The sequence below is a fragment of the Microcaecilia unicolor genome, chromosome 9 (assembly GCF_901765095.1).
Source record: "Microcaecilia unicolor chromosome 9, aMicUni1.1, whole genome shotgun sequence".
Classification (NCBI taxonomy): domain Eukaryota; kingdom Metazoa; phylum Chordata; class Amphibia; order Gymnophiona; family Siphonopidae; genus Microcaecilia; species Microcaecilia unicolor.
The window spans coordinates 13,579,847-13,598,852 of NC_044039.1; the positions used below are offsets into that span (position 1 = coordinate 13,579,847).

The 19,006-nt window shown below is 43.6% G+C and overlaps 1 protein-coding gene across 1 annotated transcript in view; it reads left to right on the forward strand.

The window, feature by feature from the left end:
- The window catches only part of SYT1 (synaptotagmin 1), an 805,134-nt gene that overhangs the window by 605,655 nt on the left and 180,473 nt on the right, over positions 1–19,006 (forward strand). Inside the window, exon 4 of the mRNA XM_030215015.1 lies at positions 7,754–7,939. Within this exon, the coding sequence (XP_030070875.1) occupies positions 7,759–7,939 (181 nt within the window). The 5' untranslated portion in view covers positions 7,754–7,758. The remainder of the gene's footprint in view (positions 1–7,753; positions 7,940–19,006) is intronic.

Genomic DNA, 19,006 nt, shown 5'->3' on the forward strand with positions numbered 1-19,006 from the left:
GATCACTCGCGTGAGCGTCTTGGCTGTAAAACTGAAGAAACAGCTGATGTTTGGTGACAGCCCTTTTGTACACGAAAGAATTTTTTTTTTTTTTTTTAACACGGGAAGAGCGGTTGAAATCACCTGATCGGTGACGTACACTACGGAGGTGAAAGAGTCTTTCTTAAGACTCCTGATGTAGGCCTTTTGGCCGAAACACAACGTTGTGTCGAGTCATTATATTGATTAATAAAGTTTGGTTCATCTCTACTCTGGCACTCCTGGTTTTTTACCCACTGCCTTGCTGTATTGTGTTTATCCGTGGGACTTCGTTGAGTTCTCCACATCTGTGGATTCTCTTTTGAACTGGATTCTAAACATTTATGCATGCGATGGATGTCTAAACATTATCTTCCAGTTTATTGAATTATTTCCTTTCAGATGCCTAAATTTTGGCTAATTGTATTTAAACGAGGTCAGGGTCATTCTGTGGGCGGGGCTACATTTTTTCCAGATAGCCACGATACTCCACAACTTTCTAGATACATTTAGCCATTGAGGGGGGAGGGCGACCACATAAATAGTAGTCCTATAGTTAAAAGGCTACTTATCCATTGGTTTAGGTCAGTATTTTCAGAAGTCCTACCTAAACCAACAGGGCAGTGAACATCAGGCATACAGATTTTAGATATAAGTTTATTACTCACCTTTTCCAAATTTGTGCTCAAGGTGAGTTACATTCAAGTAAATAACTTATTCCCCTGCCCGAGCGCACTCAAAATCTAAGTTTTACCCATGGCAATAGAAGGTGAGGTGACTTTCGTAAGGCCACAAAGCATGTCATTAGGAGATGCAGGATTTGAACCTTGGCTTTCCTTGTTCTCAATCTGATTCTCTAAACTGCAAACCTATTCCTCCTCCGATAAATCATCCCCTTGTTATAATCAGGGATTAAAGTGCCTGAATATTAAAAAGAAGAAGAAAGTTGTTTGTTCATTTGACAGGAACTCTTAAAGGAAAGACTGAAAACAGAAACGTGTCCCTGTGGTTATGTTCCAGCAGCATTTGCTTTTTCAAGGCTGCAGGAGATGTCAATAGTAACCAGCAGACTTTGGAATGAAATGATTTCCCTAGAGAAAGGTGAATTGAGACACCTTACAGCAGCCATGGTACATTTTAGATAGAACATAGAAATCAGAATTGAGACATCCAAGTTGGGACGTGTCAAATTCCAGAAGTACTTTAGAAAAGGATCTGTTGACATTGAACCTTTTCTAAAACACATGTAGATATGGGCATTTATGGCAACACCAGTAATTGGGAAGCAAAGCCAGTGCTGGGCAGATTTCTATAGTCCGTGCCCTGATAATGGCTGGAAAGATTCAGCTTCACTAACTGGAGAACAAGGTCAGTACAAGGCAGATTTCTACAGTCTATGCCCTGAAAATTGCAAGGACAAATCGAGATGAAGAGGCCGACATTCAGACCGCAGGAGTTAGCCCGGCTAACTCCCACGGTCAGCGTTAATCCCGGATATTCAATACTGGGCCATTTCTGGTGACTGGCATTGAATATCCGGTTTATTTTTGACTGGATAGAAGATAACCGGCTATGTCGATATTCAGGTTTAGCTGGTTATCTTCTAACTGGCCAAAGATATCCCACATACTCACGCAGCCAAACATAGTTTTTTATTTATTTATTACATTTGTATCCCACATTTGCCCACGTAGCAGTAGGCTCAATGTGGCTTACAGGTTCCGGAAAGGAGAGTACCAACTTCAGGAATATATACAGAGTGGAAAATAGAGTAACAGTAGGTGCAGGGAAGCTGACAAGGTTCCGGAAAAGAGAATACAACTCTGGGATGAATATATAGTAGCATATAGAGAAAAGTAATTCCAAGGAGGCTGATAAGTCTCCGGGGATGGGACTACAGCGTCTAGTGAGCAATACAGAGTAGGATAAGGGTAGAAATACACTTAAATATATCTGGAGTGGTAAAATTCGTACAATTTGAATTAATAGGATTATGTGGAAGAGGTATTGTTCATTTCTTAGTTCGATAGATGTGATGCATTGTTCATGAATTAGTTCGGGTCTGCTGGGTAGGCCTTCCAGCAGAGGTGAGTCTTGAGGTCTTTTCGGAATTTTAGATGGGTGTTCACAGTTCTAATGTTTCTAGGTAATGCGTTCCAGAGCTGGGTGCAAATGTAGGAAAAGCTGAATGCATATGTTGATTTGTATTTTAGTCCTTTACAGTTTGAGTAATGCAGGTTTAGAAACATTCTTGATGATTCGATGATGTTTCTACTTGGTAAGTCGATAAGTTTGGTCATGTAGGTTGGGGCCAGACCATGAATTATTTTGTGGACCAGAGTGCAAATTTTGGAGGCTATTAGTTCCTTGATTGGTAGTCAGTGCAGTATTTTGCATAGGGGTTTAGCACTTTCGAATCTTGTCTTTCTGGAAATGAGTCTAGCTGCCGTGTTCTGCACGGTCTGGAGTTTCCTTAAGATCTGTTCTTTGCATCCCGCATACACGGCGTTACAGTAGTCAACATGTGATAGTGCCATTGTTTGAATTATATTACGGAAAGTTTCCCTTGGGAAGAATTGTTTGATCCGTTTGAGTTTCCACATTACATGGAATATTTTCTTCATGGAGGCAGAGGCTTGGCTCTCCAGGGTTAGGTTGGTGTCAATAGTAATTCCAAGGATCTTCAGTTTGTCCGATATTGGGAGTGTCCGGCGAGGAAACGATCCAATCTTTGCTGGATTGGGGATGACGCTGAGGTAGGCGGGGGAACAAACCTCACAGTCCCTTTTCTCTTTGTATGAGGCATATTTTCAAAGGTAGGTAAACCAGGAAAAACCCCAGCAGAAGATCAGTATCTCATACACCACCCGGATCACACCGCCATCTCGCCACGCTGGTTTATTTATTTAATAGGATTTATTTACCGCCTTTTTGAAAGAATTCACTCAAGGCGGTGTACAGTAAGAATAAATCAAACACAAACAATTACAGCAGTAAAAATATTCAAACAACAATACAAAGTATTGCACAGTACAATGGTTCCCATACCTGCTCCTGGAGGCACCCCAGCCAGTCAGATTTTCAGGATATCTACAATGAACATTCATGAGAGAGATTTGTAAGCAGTGGAGGCTGTGCATGCAAATCTCTCTCATGAATATTCATTGTGGGTATCCTGAAAACCTGACTGGCTGGGTGCCTCCAGGACCAGGTTTGGGAACCACCGGCACAATATACTTCGTACAACGTCAACACAATAACCAGTGGAAATATTAACCATTTTTACAAGATAATAAGGGACTTTACCATGCAATGTCCTAAAAACAAGAATCCCAAGTTTAAACCTCACCCTCAGCTCCACTGGCAGCCAGTGTATATCAAACATATATTGTGTAACCGAATCAAATCGATTCAGAGAATAAATCAGCCTGGCTGCTATATTTTGTATTATCTGCAAACTATGCAGTGAAGCTTTGGTGCAAATCGAACATCAACCTGATCATGCTTTCCAGTGTGCCTCCGTCACTGAAGAATCATTCTCTATACTATTTGTAGATGCATTCTTTGTCTTACCCTTGGGCTGTTCCCCTCACTTATACATTTTCTAAATGTAGCATTACGATAGTTGTCAAAACTATAGCGTCTGCTCAAGTTTTTAATTAGCTGGAAGTCAGAACTGCCAAATACCTCTTCATTTACAATCTAGTCTGTTCAGCAGCCAAACAGCAAAGGAATTCAACAGAACATCATTACAACTGAACCATGCACATTTCATTTAACTTACATATATATATTGCAACCCTGTTTATTTAAATAGATTTTAACTGCTGCTTACAGGGAAATAAACTTTATAGTTAATATGAAGGGGGTCGCATAATGATTAGAACAGAAGGCAGAGACTCAAGGAAGTCAAGATTTAAATCCTACATCTACTACTACTACTATTTGACATTTCTAAAGCGCTACTTCTCCACCACCGCCAATTCCAGGCTCTGCCCATTCTGCCTCGCATCACCTTACGCATGGAATAAACTTCCTGAACCCCTACGCCAAGCCCCCTCCTTACCCATCTTCAAATCATTGCTCAAAGCCCACCTCTTCAATATTGCTTTCGGCACCTAACCTTTATACCTTTGTACCTTTCATGTAATCGTGAATGCCCCAAATTGACTACCCCTACTTGACTGACTCTACACTTTTCCATTAGATTGTAAGCTCTTTGAGCAGGGATTGTCCTTCTGTGTTAAAATTGCACAGCGCTGCGCAACCCTGACAGCGCTCTAGAAATGTTAAGTAGTAGTAGTAGTTACACAGCGCTGTACAATTTAACATAAAAGGACAGTCCCTGCTCAAAGAGCTTACAATCTAAAGGATAAAATGTACAGTCAGACAAGTAGGGGTCATCAAAATGGGCAGTCTAGATTTCCTGAAAGGTATAAAGGTTAGGTGCCAAAAGCAATATTGAAGAGGTGGGCTTTGAGTAAGGATTTGAAGATGGGTAGGGAGGGGGCTTGGCGTAAGGGCTCAGGAAGTTTATTCCAAGCATTGGGTGAGGCGAGGCAGAATGGGCGAAGCCTGGAATTGGCGGTGGTGGAGAAGGGTACTGAGAGGAGGGATTTGTCCTGTGAGCGGAGGTTTCGGGCGGGAACGTAAGGGGAGATGAGGGTAGAAAGGTAATGAGGGGCTGCAGACTGAGTGCATTTGTAGGTAAGAAGGAGAAGCTTGAATTGTATGCGGTATCTGATCGGAAACCAGTGAAGTGACTTGAGGAGAGGGGTGATATGAGTATATCGGTTCATGCGGAATATAAGACGTGCAGCAGAGTTCTGAACGGATTGAAGGGGGGATAGATGGTTAAGTGGGAGGCCAGTGAGGAGTAGGTTGCAGTAGTCAAGGCGAGAGGTAATGAGAGCGTGGATGAGAGTGCAGGTGGTATGCTCAGAGAGGAAAGGGTTAATTTTGCTGATGTTCATTGTGACCCTGGGTCCCATTGTCTCAGGTACAAATTCAGGGTAAGATGTGAAATTCTTTTATGAGTGGGGCTTCATATAGAAAAAAAAACATATGAATCCTTGCAGTAATAAACATGTATGCATCAAAGGACATTACACAATGTATCACCCACCAAGCCATCTCTGGAGTAGCCCCTTCACTCTGCAATGCACTCCTTGAATACTTCACTCTACTACTACTACTACTACTTATCATTTCTATAGCGCTACAAGGCATACGCAGTGCTGTACATCATACATAAAAGAAAGTCCCTGCTCAAAGAGCTTACAATCTAAATAAGACAGGTAACAGACAGAACAACTAAGAGGTAAGGGAATTAAAGAGGAGGGGATAAAATGTTACAGGGCAAGTGAGCAGTGGTTAGGAGTCAAAAGCAGTATCAAAGAGGTGGGCTTTTAGCTTGGACTTGAAAACGGCCAAAGACGGGGCTAGACGTACATGCTCGGGAAGTCTATTCCAGGCGTGAGGTGCAGCGAGACTAATGTAAGACTATTTCTACATCAGGAAGCAAGTAAAACTTTGGCTTTTCCCCAAAGCCTTGAATGGAAAAAGCACACCTAACTTAGGAGCCCTTTTACTAAGCTGTGTAGGTGCCTACGTGTGCCCAACGCGTGCCAAATTGGAGTTACCGCCCGGTTACTCTCCAATTGTCTCTTCTGGAATTTTGTAGCGTTAAAATTCACTCTAAACAATGTAGACTGGAGATACTCAGATCAGCGTCTCGTATCTATGAAATTGGAGAGTTGCTTTTGTAAACGTTCCAATACTGTTTACCATAAGGGTTTCTACATACTAATACACAAAACCATCCGATGTATAAATAGAGTAAGAATCAACTATATGGTGAGAAGACTCCTGACGCAGGCCTGACCAGCCGAAATACAGCTGTGTTGAGTCCTGTTCTCCCTATTTTTGTATTTTTTTATGGTTAATAAAGTAGATTTTTAAATTTTCACATCAGAAGTGTCGTCTTTATTACATATATCTTTTTATATCTTTTAATTTTTGTATTTATGTTTTTATTTTTTATTTTTAGGTTTAGGTTTATTTTTTTACTTTTTTCATTATTGTTAGTCATCTTCGCTGTTTTGTCTACTATAAGATAACTCTTACCACATGGCCATGAGATGGGGAGCATTTACCTCCACCCATTGAGGTGGCGATAAGGGCTCCCACGCTAACCAGGCAGTGCACGGTGATGCCTGATTACCACCGGGTTACCACCATGCAAACCATTTCCACGGTTTTCTTTTTCCCCCGGAAATGGTGTTCGCTCAGGGCATTGGGACAACGGTAGTCCCAGAAGAGCGAGTGATAAGCCCACATTGGGCTTTCTGCCACTCTATAAAAGGGCCACTAAGCGAGTAGAGTAACTTAAAATAAAGTCCCTGAGGTTACTTATTTAACTCTAAGCGGCTCATTTTCGAAAGAGAAAAACGTCCAAAAAGTGTCATAAAGCACCTTTTCTACAGATTTCTTCACGTGTAACTGCAAAGGGGGAGTGGCCATGACAAGGGCAAGGTACATCCATAGAAGCATCTGCAGTTGGCACATATGTGTGGATCTGGAAAAAATATATATTATTATCCTCCTGCTCCCGACATATCCTCAAAATGTCACTATCAATAGGACATCAAAAGGATAAATTATTGGAGGTGGAGAGAACAAACATGCCCCCCCCCCCCCCCATCCTGCCTCCCCTCCTCCCACACAGTGTAAGCTCAAGCCTTCTTTTCGTGCAGAAAGTAGGTTATAATGTCAGGTGTAATATCAGAATTAAAGAATAAATTGTAAAAGAGTCCCTGGAGCATGAGTGAGGAAGGAATACGAATCCCTCACTATTCCTGTGACGCGACTGAAATAGTTATTCAAACACAAGAAGGCAGATCTGTAATTGTCTGATCAAAAAAAGAAGGTTTTGGGAAATTTTAATGCAAAAAAGGAAGAAAGGGGCTTTTTGTGTTAATTTTTCAGGTGTTGTGTACTGGATGGGGTCACCTTCCCCACCCTTGTGGGCATTGCAGCTTCAGGAAAGTCCCAATGAGGTCTGAATAATTTAGAAGTGTATTGTGTACCATAATTTCAGACACAACAATGGGAAGGAAAATTATCTTTAGTAAGCAAGCGAGAGAGAAAAACGACAGACAAACTTAGTTCCTGTCCTCTGTCAACAAACTAGAGTCAGAGAAAATGTTTGGGTTTTTTTGCAACATCAAGCTTGCTGTGCAATTACGATCATTACTTGATACTTTTTTCATGCTGTACGTAATATACAATATACTTTTCAGCACAGAATAATGAACGTTTGGCCCTGCAGGCTCGGCAAGAGCAGAACAGTGTACCTATGATATATGGAACAGCTGTAAATGCAAGCAATTTGCTGACAGGTCTACGTTTAAGAGACCTAAGCCAAATCATTACCGCTGTTCAGCAGTTCCGAAAGGCCTAACAGAGCCAGTACCTTAAATGCCTGTAATAATGAAACAAAAAGATCTGTAATAACCGTCACTTGTATTGCCTTATAAAAAAAAACAAATGTCTCTCTAGCTTAATAAATATTACATGAATCAATATGAAGTAATATGCTAAAGATGTAATATTTACTCAGCAAAGCAGATGCGCCCGTTAATGCAGCTCTGTCTCTGCTCCGTAGAACACCGCAGATGGGGGAATGGGCTTTAACCTTTTTCGAATTTTTCTTTCCCCAATGTTGTCTCTTCAGATATCATGGGAGCCGAGATGAGGCTGAGCGAAAGCCCCCAGGAGACTGCGGTAATCCCGCCAGCCGCGGCGGTCACCTCTGAGCTGCCAAATAATACCACGAAGGCGGCCGTGCCCGAAGAAGGAAAGGGGGATGATTTCTCTCATTTTAAGGAGAAGTTTATGAATCAGCTGAAAAAAATTCCACGTAAGTGAACAGGGGCCACGGACTGAGCTGAATATCCAGTGACCTGGAACTGTTCTTTTGAAAGTGTTATATTTTTGTATATGTCGTTGGGTCTATGCAGGTATGAAGATGAAAGTGCTTTGCTGAAGACTGTGGTAACGACCAAAAGAAACTTAACAAAAATCTTTCAAGGGGGAGGAAAGTGTCAACGTAGGCTACCATTAAGCCGGGTTATTTTACTGTTGTTGTTAACTAGGTCTCATTACATAAAATGGGTCCTGTGCTAAAATAACACATCTTAATGGCAGCTCTTAGGGACGTATTTATCAACCTGGGCTACTGTTAAGATGTATCTTGCAGCCGCCATTTCTGTGAACTCGGCTGAATGGGGAAGATTGTGAGATCTGTTGGGGTATTCAACACCTGCAGAGTTTTCTTCACCAACCCATGTTATGCTCCAGGAACAGATGTCATTGAAGTAGGATCTAAATACTGCCATCTAATGAAACTTATGGCTATATTAATTGCCCCTGGTCTTCTGCAATTCCTTCCTCCCATTTCTGATCCTGGATTCCTCCCACTTTTCCTCCCATCTCTACATTTTCCTTTCTTCTCCTCCATCCCCTATTCCTCTGCCCCTAACCTCTAAATCCCTTTTCCTTCTCTCATGGGACCTCCTCCCATTCCATAGATCCCTACCCCATCCTTATTTTCTAACCCCACCTCAGAGCTATAACTAGGCTCCCCAATGCCTTGAGCAAGCAAGCAAGCATATCTGTATCCTTACGCTGCCACTCTGATCCAGGGGCGTAGCCGGACACCCAATTTTGGGTGGGCCTTGGCCTAAGATGGGTGGGCAGAAGAACTCTGCCTTGTCCCACAAGTGATTTGGTCTCTCCCTCTCTCGCCTGCATGCCATATGGTCTATCAAACATCCCCCCTTCTCCTGTATACCTTTTTAAATAACAGATTTTCACCAGCAGCGAGCAGCAACTAATACACATTGCTCATGTTGACCCCAAAGCCTTCCCTCTGATGCATCTACCTGTTTCCGCATAGGCGGGAATACGTCAGAGGGAAGGCTGTGGGGCCAAAGCAAGCAGTATGTATCAGTTGTGTCTCACTGCAGGTGAAGATCTGCTGTTTACAAGGTACGCAGGAGGGACAGTTGTTGGGAGTTTTTGGCAGGTGGGGCTTGGGGATCCCTGCCAGTCACATCATAGGTGTGCTGCTACTGGGTGGGCCTGAGCCCAAAGTGGGTGGGCCTGGGCCCACCCGAGCCCACCCTTGGCTACGCCACTGCTCTGATCCCTATTTTTTCTCCCTCTCTCTTTTTTCGTCCTCGCCATAACCTAGAGGCGGAAGAAGAGCATCAGTCTTCCTGTTTGTCATCTGCTCCCTGCCCATGCTTGCATTTTGTCCCTCTTTCCTTTCCAGGGCTCATTAAGAAGATACCTGTTCCTAAACTAGATTTTCCTGACACACATGAAATGTAAAGAAAATAACATTACTTTATAAAGTATAATACATTTTTACATATTTTTATCTATCTATCTATGTACACACACACACACAAATGTGGTACAGAAAATGCCATAGAATTTTGAAAAAAATCCATCCTAAAATGTACAAACTGAGGCAGCAAACCAGACCCACTCCAGATCCCTTTGAGCACTGCCCTGAGAAAGAGGTATAACTAGGGAGGAGAGGTAGATAGGGATGAATAGGTGAAGTTTTCAACTTTCTTTTCCTCAGAAAATATTGATATGAAAAGAGCAAAAGACTTTTCTGTGCATTTTATAAATAAAACTCCTATGTGTTTGTGTCATATATATAATTTTACCTAGATAGATAGATATGAGATGGACACGGGTGTGGTAAACTTCAGAGTTCCAAAGCATTTTGAAGAGTACTGAAAGCAGGGGCAACTGAGGGTCTTTTGGGTCCCCCGAGCGCAGGAGCAGACTTGAGGGGTGGTCTGGGCCCTTGGGCTCCTCACCTGGCCACTGCCCGACACCCCCCTGTTGCCCCTGCTACTGCATCCGATGCTCCCGCTGCCCCGGTCCTACCTGAGGGTCCTGGTGGTCTGGTGGCCTCTACAGGGAGGGCATGTTCTTTTCTGCCCACTGCACTGCTGCTATTCCCCCACCTGCTGGCGCTACCGTGTTTTTAAAATGGCAGCTGAGACTTCCCACGGAAGTCTCGTGGGTCTGGACAGTCTCGCGAGACTTCCGCAGGGAGTCTCGGCCGCCATTTTTAAAATAAGGTGGTGCCGGGCGGGGTCGAATAGTGGCAGCCCAGCGTGCCAGGCAGGAAAGAACATGTTCCCCCCTGCAGAGGCTGCTAGATCACCAGCAGCGCGCCGGGCATCCAAGCAGATCCTCTGGGCCCACGGGCACTGCCCGGTTTCACGAATGGTCAATCCGCTCCTGACTGAGAGAGAGTTCATAAGAATGCTGGGGGTCCTGGATTAGCGGGAGGCGAGACAACCACACTCAGAGCTCAGGTGAAAGCCTTCAGACACCCAGGTCAACTAGGACAATTGCTTCTAAACTCCAGAAAAGCCAAACTGATTTTCAGTGAGGAGTGGAGGAGTGGCCTAGTGGTTAGGGTGGTGGACTTTGGTCCTGGAGAACTGAGGAACTGAGTTCGATTCCCGGCACAGGCAGCTCCTTGTGACTCTGGGCAAGTCACTTAACCCTCCATTGCCCCATGTAAGCCGCATTGAGCCTGCCATGAGTGGGAAAGCGCAGGGTACAAATGTAACAAAAATAAAATAGATACTATTGGAGATTCTACATGGAATGTTGCTATTCCACTAGCAACATTCCATGTAGAAGGCTGCACAGGCTTCTGTTTCTGTGAGTCTGACGTCCTGCACGTACGTGCAGGACGTCAGACTAACAGAAGCAGAAGCAGAAGCCTGCGCGGCCACATTGGTGATCTGCAAGGGCTGACTTCTACATGGAATGTTGCTACTATTGGAGATTCTACATGGAATGTTGCTATTCCACTAGCAATATTCCATGTAGAAGGCTGCGCAGGCTTCTGTTTCTGTGAGTCTGACGTCCTGCACAGAAGCAGAAGCCTGCGCGGCCACATTGGTGATCTGCAAGGGCCAACTTCTACATGGAATGTTGCTAGTGGAATAGCAACATGGAATGTTGCTAGTGGAATAGCAACATTCCATGTAGAATCTCAAATAGTAGCAACAGTGGAGGAGTGGCCTAGTGGTTAGGGTGGTGGACTTTGGTCCTGGGGAACTGAGGAACTGAGTTCGATTCTCACTTCAGGCACAGGCATCTCCTTGTGACTCTGGGCAAGTCACTTAACCCTCCATTGCCCCATGTAAGCCGCATTGAGCCTGCCATGAGTGGGAAAGCGCAGGGTACAAATGTAACAAAAATAAAATAGATACTATTGTATTCTACATGGAATGTTGCTACTATTGGAGATTCTACATGGAATGTTGCTATTCCACTAGCAACATTCCATGTAGAAGGCTGCACAAGCTTCTGTTTCTGTGAGTCTGACATCCTGCACGTACGTGCAGGACGTCAGACTCACAGAAGCAGAAGCCTGCGCTGCCACATTGGTGATCTGCAAGGGCCGACTTCTACATGGAATGTTGCTACTATTGGAGACTCCTTGTGACTCTGGGCAAGTCACTTAACCCTCCATTGCCCCATGTAAGCCGCATTGAGCCTGCCATGAGTGGGAAAGCACGGGGTACAAATGTAAAAAAAAAAAAGAAACAGTCCAGAAAGGAGAGGCGATCCCAGAGAAGTGGGATTCAGTGAGGTAGGAACATGCTGGGAAGAATGCTGTTGTGTTATTAAGGAAAAAGGGGGGGGGGGGGGTCCACTCCTTCCACAGTAAAACAAGCAAACCAACCACAGGGTGGAAGAAAACAAATCCAAGTGACCAGCCAGAACACAGAAGTAAAAGCTCCAAACAAAGTTTATTGGGACCCTACACGGTCCGTGTTTCGGCAACAAGCCTTCTTCAGGGGTCTAAAAACACACCAAGTAATAAAAATAAAAGCAATAATAATAAACGTAACCACATATATAGTCATGCATTATTGTAAATTGTACCAAAAATTAAGACTATTTATATGCAAACATCCTAAAATATATAAAAGATATAAACCACACATAATTACAATCCACAAAACATTAATAAAAATAAAAACTCAGCGATAATATATTTAAAGTATAATAAGGATATATAATAAAATTGGAAATGTCATAATAAAAACTGAACAAACTGAAAAAGGGGGGCATTGAGACATACCAATAGATCCTCTGCTGGACATGTTATTAAGGAAATGTCAAAGTTTTGGGAAGTTGATAAAAGGCAAATGTATTTACTGTGCAAGGTCCTGAGTAGAAGGCCACAGTGAAATATCTACCTTGTGACTGAATGCCTGGGAACACAGCTTGTGCTGGAAGAAGTACAGTAACTACATGAAAAAAATAGACCCCCCCCCCCCCCCCCCAACGTTTTTCCAAATTACCCAAAAGTTTCATTTTAAACTTTCGATCCCGTTAAACAGAGCAAGCCATCTAGGCAGCGTACAATTATTTTTATTAGCAGTGAAAAGGTGGGTTTTCAGCATAGATTTGAAAACAGGTAGAGATGGAGCTATAATGAAAGAGAGGAGAAGAAAGGAAAACCAACTTACATGACTAACATGAAACAAAAAGGAATCAGGGTAGAATTGCAAAGTAAATAGAAGAGAGAGGGAAAAGGGGGGAAATTTACTATTATTCAAAAATGATTACTGTTATTGACAGGTATTACTGCAAGATGATGTAAAAAAAAAAACTGGATGATCCCTGTCTTCAAAATGTTGGTGGTTTTTGTTGGTGGGGGGGGGGGGGGGGGGGAGAACTCTTGATGCCCATCCACTTCTTGACTAGGCCCACCCAAAATCTGCTGTCTGGCTACGCCCCTGGATTGGGGCAGCTGCCTGAGTAGTCTGTAAATGCACTTGAATGGAGTTGTGCAGCCTTAAGCTTGAGCTAGAAAGTAACTGGAACTATGAAGAAAAATCAGAAGTGCGCAGTTCACTGATAGTTCTGATTCACAAGTTTTGTAATATAAAGTTTGTGGGGCCGATATTCAGCCGGCAGGAGGCAGTCCATAGAAGTGCTGCGGTCGGTAACTCACCCCAGATATTCAAAGCCAAGCCATTTTCGGTGACTGGAATTGAACATCCGAAGTTTTTTTGGCCGGTGCTAACTTAACCGGCTAAGGCAGGGGTAGGCAACTCCGGTCCTCGAGAGCTGCAGGCGGGTCAGGTTTTCAGGATATCCACAATGAATATGCAGGAGATAGATTTGCATACCATGGAGCCAGTGTATGCAAATCAAGTTCATGCATATTCATTGTGGATATCCTGAAAACCTGACCTGCCTGCGGCTCTCGGGGACTGGAGTTGCCTACCCCTGGGCTAAGGGGTCCTTTTTACTAAGTAAAAAGTGGTCTGCGGTAGTGTAGGCGCGTGTATTGGACGTGCTGGGCCAGTTTTCACAGCATCTACAAAAAATGGGGGGGTTTTAATGGGAGGAGAAAAGGGCCTGCGGTAAAAATGAAACCAACGCTCACCCAAAACCGGCCTGTGCCCTTAAAGCCACCCATTGATCTAGTGGTAAAGGCTCATGTACTACACGCGCGGTGACCGATTGGCGCGTGCGCCAAGTGCCGATTACCACCGGAACCGGCGCACATAGGAGGAAATAAATAAATGTATCCAGGCATTATGGGCGTACGCCAAATCTGAAAGTACCGCCAGGAGGGTGCGCTGGCCTGGCGGTAGGCTCATTTTGGCGCATGCTGCATGCAGGTAGAGCCGACCACAGTTTAGTAAAAGGGCCCCTAAGTGAATATTCACCACTGCCTGGTAAAGTTAATAGCAGGCAATGATAGAACTGCTATTTATGCGATCTGATTTGCCCGCAAAACTTAGCTGGTCAGTGCTGAATATTGCCAGTTATCATAAGTACATAAACACTGCCACGCTGGGAAAAGACCAAAGGTCCATCAAGCCCAGCACTCTGTCTCCGACAGCGGCTAATCCAGGCCCCAAGAACCTGGCAAAAAACCCCAAATTTAATAATGATCAATGGACTTTTCCTTCAGGAATCTGTCCAGACCCCCTTTAAACTCAGCAAGGCCAGTTGCCGTCACTACCTTCTCCGGCAATGAGTTCCAGAGTCTAACTATGCTCTGAGTAAAGAAAAACTTACTCCGATTTGTTTTAAACGTACCACATTCTAATTTCATCTTGTGTCCCCTGGTTCTATTATTATTAGAAAGTGTAAACAAATGCTTCACATCCGTCCACTCTACCCCACTCATTATCATATCACCCCTCAGCCGCCTTTTCTCCAGGCTGAAGAGTCCTAGCCATCTTAACCTCTCCTCATAAGGTAGTCGTCCCATCCCTTTTATCATTTTTGTCGCCCTTCTCTGCACCTTTTCCAATTCCTTTATATCTTTTTTGAGATGAGGCGACCAGAATTGAACACAACACTCCAGGTGCGGTCGCATTATAACATCTTCATGCTTGTTTTCCATCCCTTTTCTAATAATACTCAACATTCTGTTCGCCTTCTTAGCCGCCACAGCACAATGAGCTGGTTAACTTTTCGGCATTGACCTCGAATATTCAGCAGAGATAACCGGCTATCTCACAGTGAATATTCGCAGTTAGCCAGCTAAATGCTATTTAACTGGCCAGGAACCATTCCTAGCTGGTTAAATAGCGCTGAATATCAGGGGGGGGGGGGGAGGAGGGAATGAGTTTGCTCTTGTTTTCCTATCTTTGACAGTGGTTTAATTTTGGATGTTAGGATCCTTCAAAAAAAGGGGGGATGAAACCTTTAATCATTGCGTTTTGATGAAACAATCCTAGAATGGACCCGACACGGTCCGTGTTTCAGCGCGCAGCGCCTGCGTCAGGGGTCACGAAATGTAGCACACTGAATACGGCTGTATTATAAAATTCAGTACGTTTCGTGACTAAAGGAGTTTGTTGATGAGAGTATCTCTCCACTTGATCTGGTGCGAAGTTACAGCACGGCAACGCAGCACATTGCTTTCAGCAAACGTACTGAATTTTATAGTACAGTGTGCTACATTTCGTGACCCCTGACGCAGGCGGTGCGCACCGAAACACGGACCGTGTCGGGTCCGTTCTAGGATTGTTTCATCAAAACACATGATTAAAGGTTTCATCCCCCCCCCCCCCCCTTTTATTGAAGGCTCCTGGTACTTTTTGTTTTTGTTCATTGGACTTTGTTTGTACTTTGCTCCCTCTCTTTGCTATACTATTAATATTGGATGTTAACAGGTAAAAGGAAGTTGAAATTTTGAATCAGCCAGTCTACCCCCCTCTTTACCTAATTTATTGTCCTCTGTGGTAAAGAAGATTAACCATACGTCCGGTATACAAACAATTTTGCCTACAAGAAGTTAATTCCTATTCACTTTGGGTCAAATTTTAAAGTTAGGCGCAGTTTATAGAATACGCTCAAGTGCCGTACTTGCAACTAACATTTAGGCACACCCATTTAGGCCACCTAAAACCAGGCCTAAATACCTGATCGGGTGTATTCCATAATAGGGTACATAGCTTTTTGAAACACCCACAACCTGCCCATTCCATGCCATTAACCATGCCCCCTTTTCGACTGCACCACATTAGAATTTACGCACACCACGTTGTCGTACATGCCTAGAAAGTTGTTTGTGTACATTGGTTGTTATCGGCGTTGATTGGCTTGTTAATCAATTATGTTGTGCAGGCAATTTGGCCATGAGGCCAAATGAGCACACACAACTTAGGACACCATATATAGAATTTGGGGGTTTGCCTTTTCCAAGCTACCCTATCACCCATACAAAGTGACCTGCCCGTTATAAGTACATATATGAGTACATGCCATACAGGGAAAAGACCAAAGGCCCATCAAGCCCAGCATCCTGTCCCCGACAGCGGCCAATCCAGGTCAAGGGCACCTGGCAGCTTCCCAAATGTACAAACATTCTATACATGTTATTCCCGAAATTCTGGATTTTTTTCAAGTCCATTTAGTAGTGGTCTATGGACTTGTCCTTTAGGAAACCATCCAACCCCTTTTTAAACTCTGCCAAGCTAACCGCCTTCACCATGTTCTCCAGCAACGAATTCCAGGGTTTAATTTTAAATAGGCTGAGAACATTCTCCATGCTGATTGACCCTGCCACCTGTCCTTGATCGGTATACTCTCTGGGAAATTGGACAGCTACTTGTGCGTCACACAGCTTAAAGGGGGCAATTGTACAGTGTATAAGTGGGCACCTCCTTTTAGGCACCTTGTAGCAGTGGCGTAGCCAAGGGTGGGCTTGGGTGGGCCCAGGCCCACCCACTTTGGGTTCAGGCCCACCCAGTAGCAGCATACCTATGATGCCCCACCAGCCGAAAACTCCCAACAAGTGTACCTCCTGCATACCTTGTAAGTAGCAGATCTTCACCTGCAGTGAGCAGTGACATACATACTGCTTGCACCGGCCCCACAGCCTTCCCTCTGATGTATTTCTGCCTAGGTGGAAACAGGAAGTTGCATCAGAGGGAAGGGTGTGGGGCCAACATGAGCAGTTTGTATTAGTTGCTGCTCGCTGCTGGTGAAAATATGCTATTTAAAAAGTATACAGGAGAGGGGGGATGTTTGAGAGACCATGTGGCATGCAGGTGAGAGAAGGAGAGACCAAATCACCTGTGGGATGGGGCGATGTTCTTCTGCCCACCCATCTTAGGCCCAGGCCCACCCAAAATTGGGTGTCTGGCTACGCCCCTGCGTGGTAGGAGTCTAATTTATAACAGAACCAAGGCACCTAGGTTCCATTATACAATACAAGCATAACCTGGTATCAACAGGCCTAACATTTAGGTGTCCACACTTATGCCAGTCATATAAAAGGTTCTGTTAAGTGGTTTTTTTTAAATATCTGTTTTAGATATTGGTGAGAATGGAGCTGAATGGTCTTGGTGAATGGTTACTACCCTATCAAGATTGGCGTTCTTTTCTGGAAGTTAATAAAATTATTATTGTACACCACTCTGATTGATAAAGAAGAGTGGTATATCAAGATTTTTTTTAACTATTAAACTATTTTGTAAGTTACATGCCCTGGAATCGGTAGTATAGAATGTTACTACTCTTTGGGATTCCGGAATGTTACTACTCTTTGGGATTCCGGAATGTTGCGACTCTTTGGGATTCCGGAATGTTACTACTGTTTGGTATTCCAGAATGTTACTACTCTTTGGGATTCCGGAATGTTGCCACTCTTTGGGTTTCTGCCAGGTACTTGTGACCTTTATTGGCCACTGTTGGAAGCAGGATATTAGACTAGATGGTCTATTGGTCTGATCTAGTATGGCTATTCTTAGGTTCTTATGTTCTTAAGTGGGAGCTCCACTTATGGTCTCCCCCATCTGTATGTCCTTCTTGCAAATCTACACTATGTAGGTTAAGCAGATTTTTGCAGTATGGTGCTTAGGCAGAATTTTGGCATTTGCTTGTATAAGTGAACACATATGCATGTATATACCATTATTCTAAACATATACATGCATAACGTGTACATAACTGTGAGTACGTACTTGATAAAATTGCCTTTCAAATCAATTCATATAGATTCTGGTCACATAGAGCATCACAGCCTCCATGCCAAAAATGGAGAAGCAGAGGGTTACTCTAAAAGTGGTTTGCAGGAACCGGTTTGTGAATGTTGGAGTGTTTTGAAGTATGTTAAGTCTTTATGAAAACAAACTGCATAAAGCAACCATAGCAAGGTGCTACTTGTCCAATCTGCTCACCAATACACAACGAATAGTTAAGTCTGGAACTCATTGGTGGCGGATGTGGTAACAGCGGTTAGCGTATCTGGGTTTAAAAAGGTTTGGACAAGTTCCTGGAGGAAACGTCCATAGTCTGCTATTGAGATAGGCATGGGGAAGCCACTGCTTGCGCTGGGATTGGTAGCATGGAATGTTGTACTCTTTGGGATTCTGGAATGTTGCTACTCTTTGAGGTTCTACTTGGAATGTTGCTACGCTTTGAGATTCTACATGGAATGTTGCTACTATTTAGGGTTCTACATGGAATGTCATTACTCTTTGGGTTTCTGCCAGGTACTTGTGACCTGGATTGGCCACTGTTGGAAACAGGATACTAGGCTGGATGGACCATTGGTCTGATTCAATATGGCTATTCTTATGTTCTTATAAAACACTTTCAAGCCATGATATTCAAGAAATAAAGCTTTTCAGTGTAACTCTTCTGAATGTTCCTTGCCTTTCCCTCTTTGCTTCTGTACAATATCAATATGAGTCACATCCTTGGGCTTTAGCTGCAAAGTATTGTCACCATAGACGACACAAAATAGGAGAAACCCTCTAGTACATCTGACCCCATGGGCCTGATTCATTAACTGTGTCTACGGGAAAGAAAGATGCTTTGTGAATCCGCCCTATTGGTAAATTATATGAGACGTTCATAGTGCTTCAGATGATCAGTGGGTGAGTGGATGACTATCTCTTTTGTTAATTTAGTGGTTTCATCAAAATTCAGCATAACGCCTCCAGTGATTTGAATTGCAGGCGCCTTACAATTTCCCATGCTACTGCTCTCAAAAGAGGTGCCATAGGTTGATTCTTAATTTTGCAGCAAGCACATCATGAGTGAATTAAAAATATGGTGAGAAAATGATTACAATTTACAGCATGTGTTTTTCGAGGGTTATCTTGTAGGTCTTACAAACCGCTAGGTATAATGCACTGTGACCACTAATGACAGATAACAAATTAGAATATTAATTGATTTTCATCTCCGAAATGGATCTTGGCAATCTGGCAGATGCAGTTTCTGCAAAATTGATAGTGAACAGCTTTGCTGTGTCAGTTGAAATTCCCACTAGCAAGCGGAGAGGTGTTGCGAGAACAGGAGCCTGCATACATTAATTTAGTAATCCAGTTCTCCAGCACGGGCAAGATTCAAAGGAAAGGGTGTGGCTACACTGTATTCCAAACAGGGG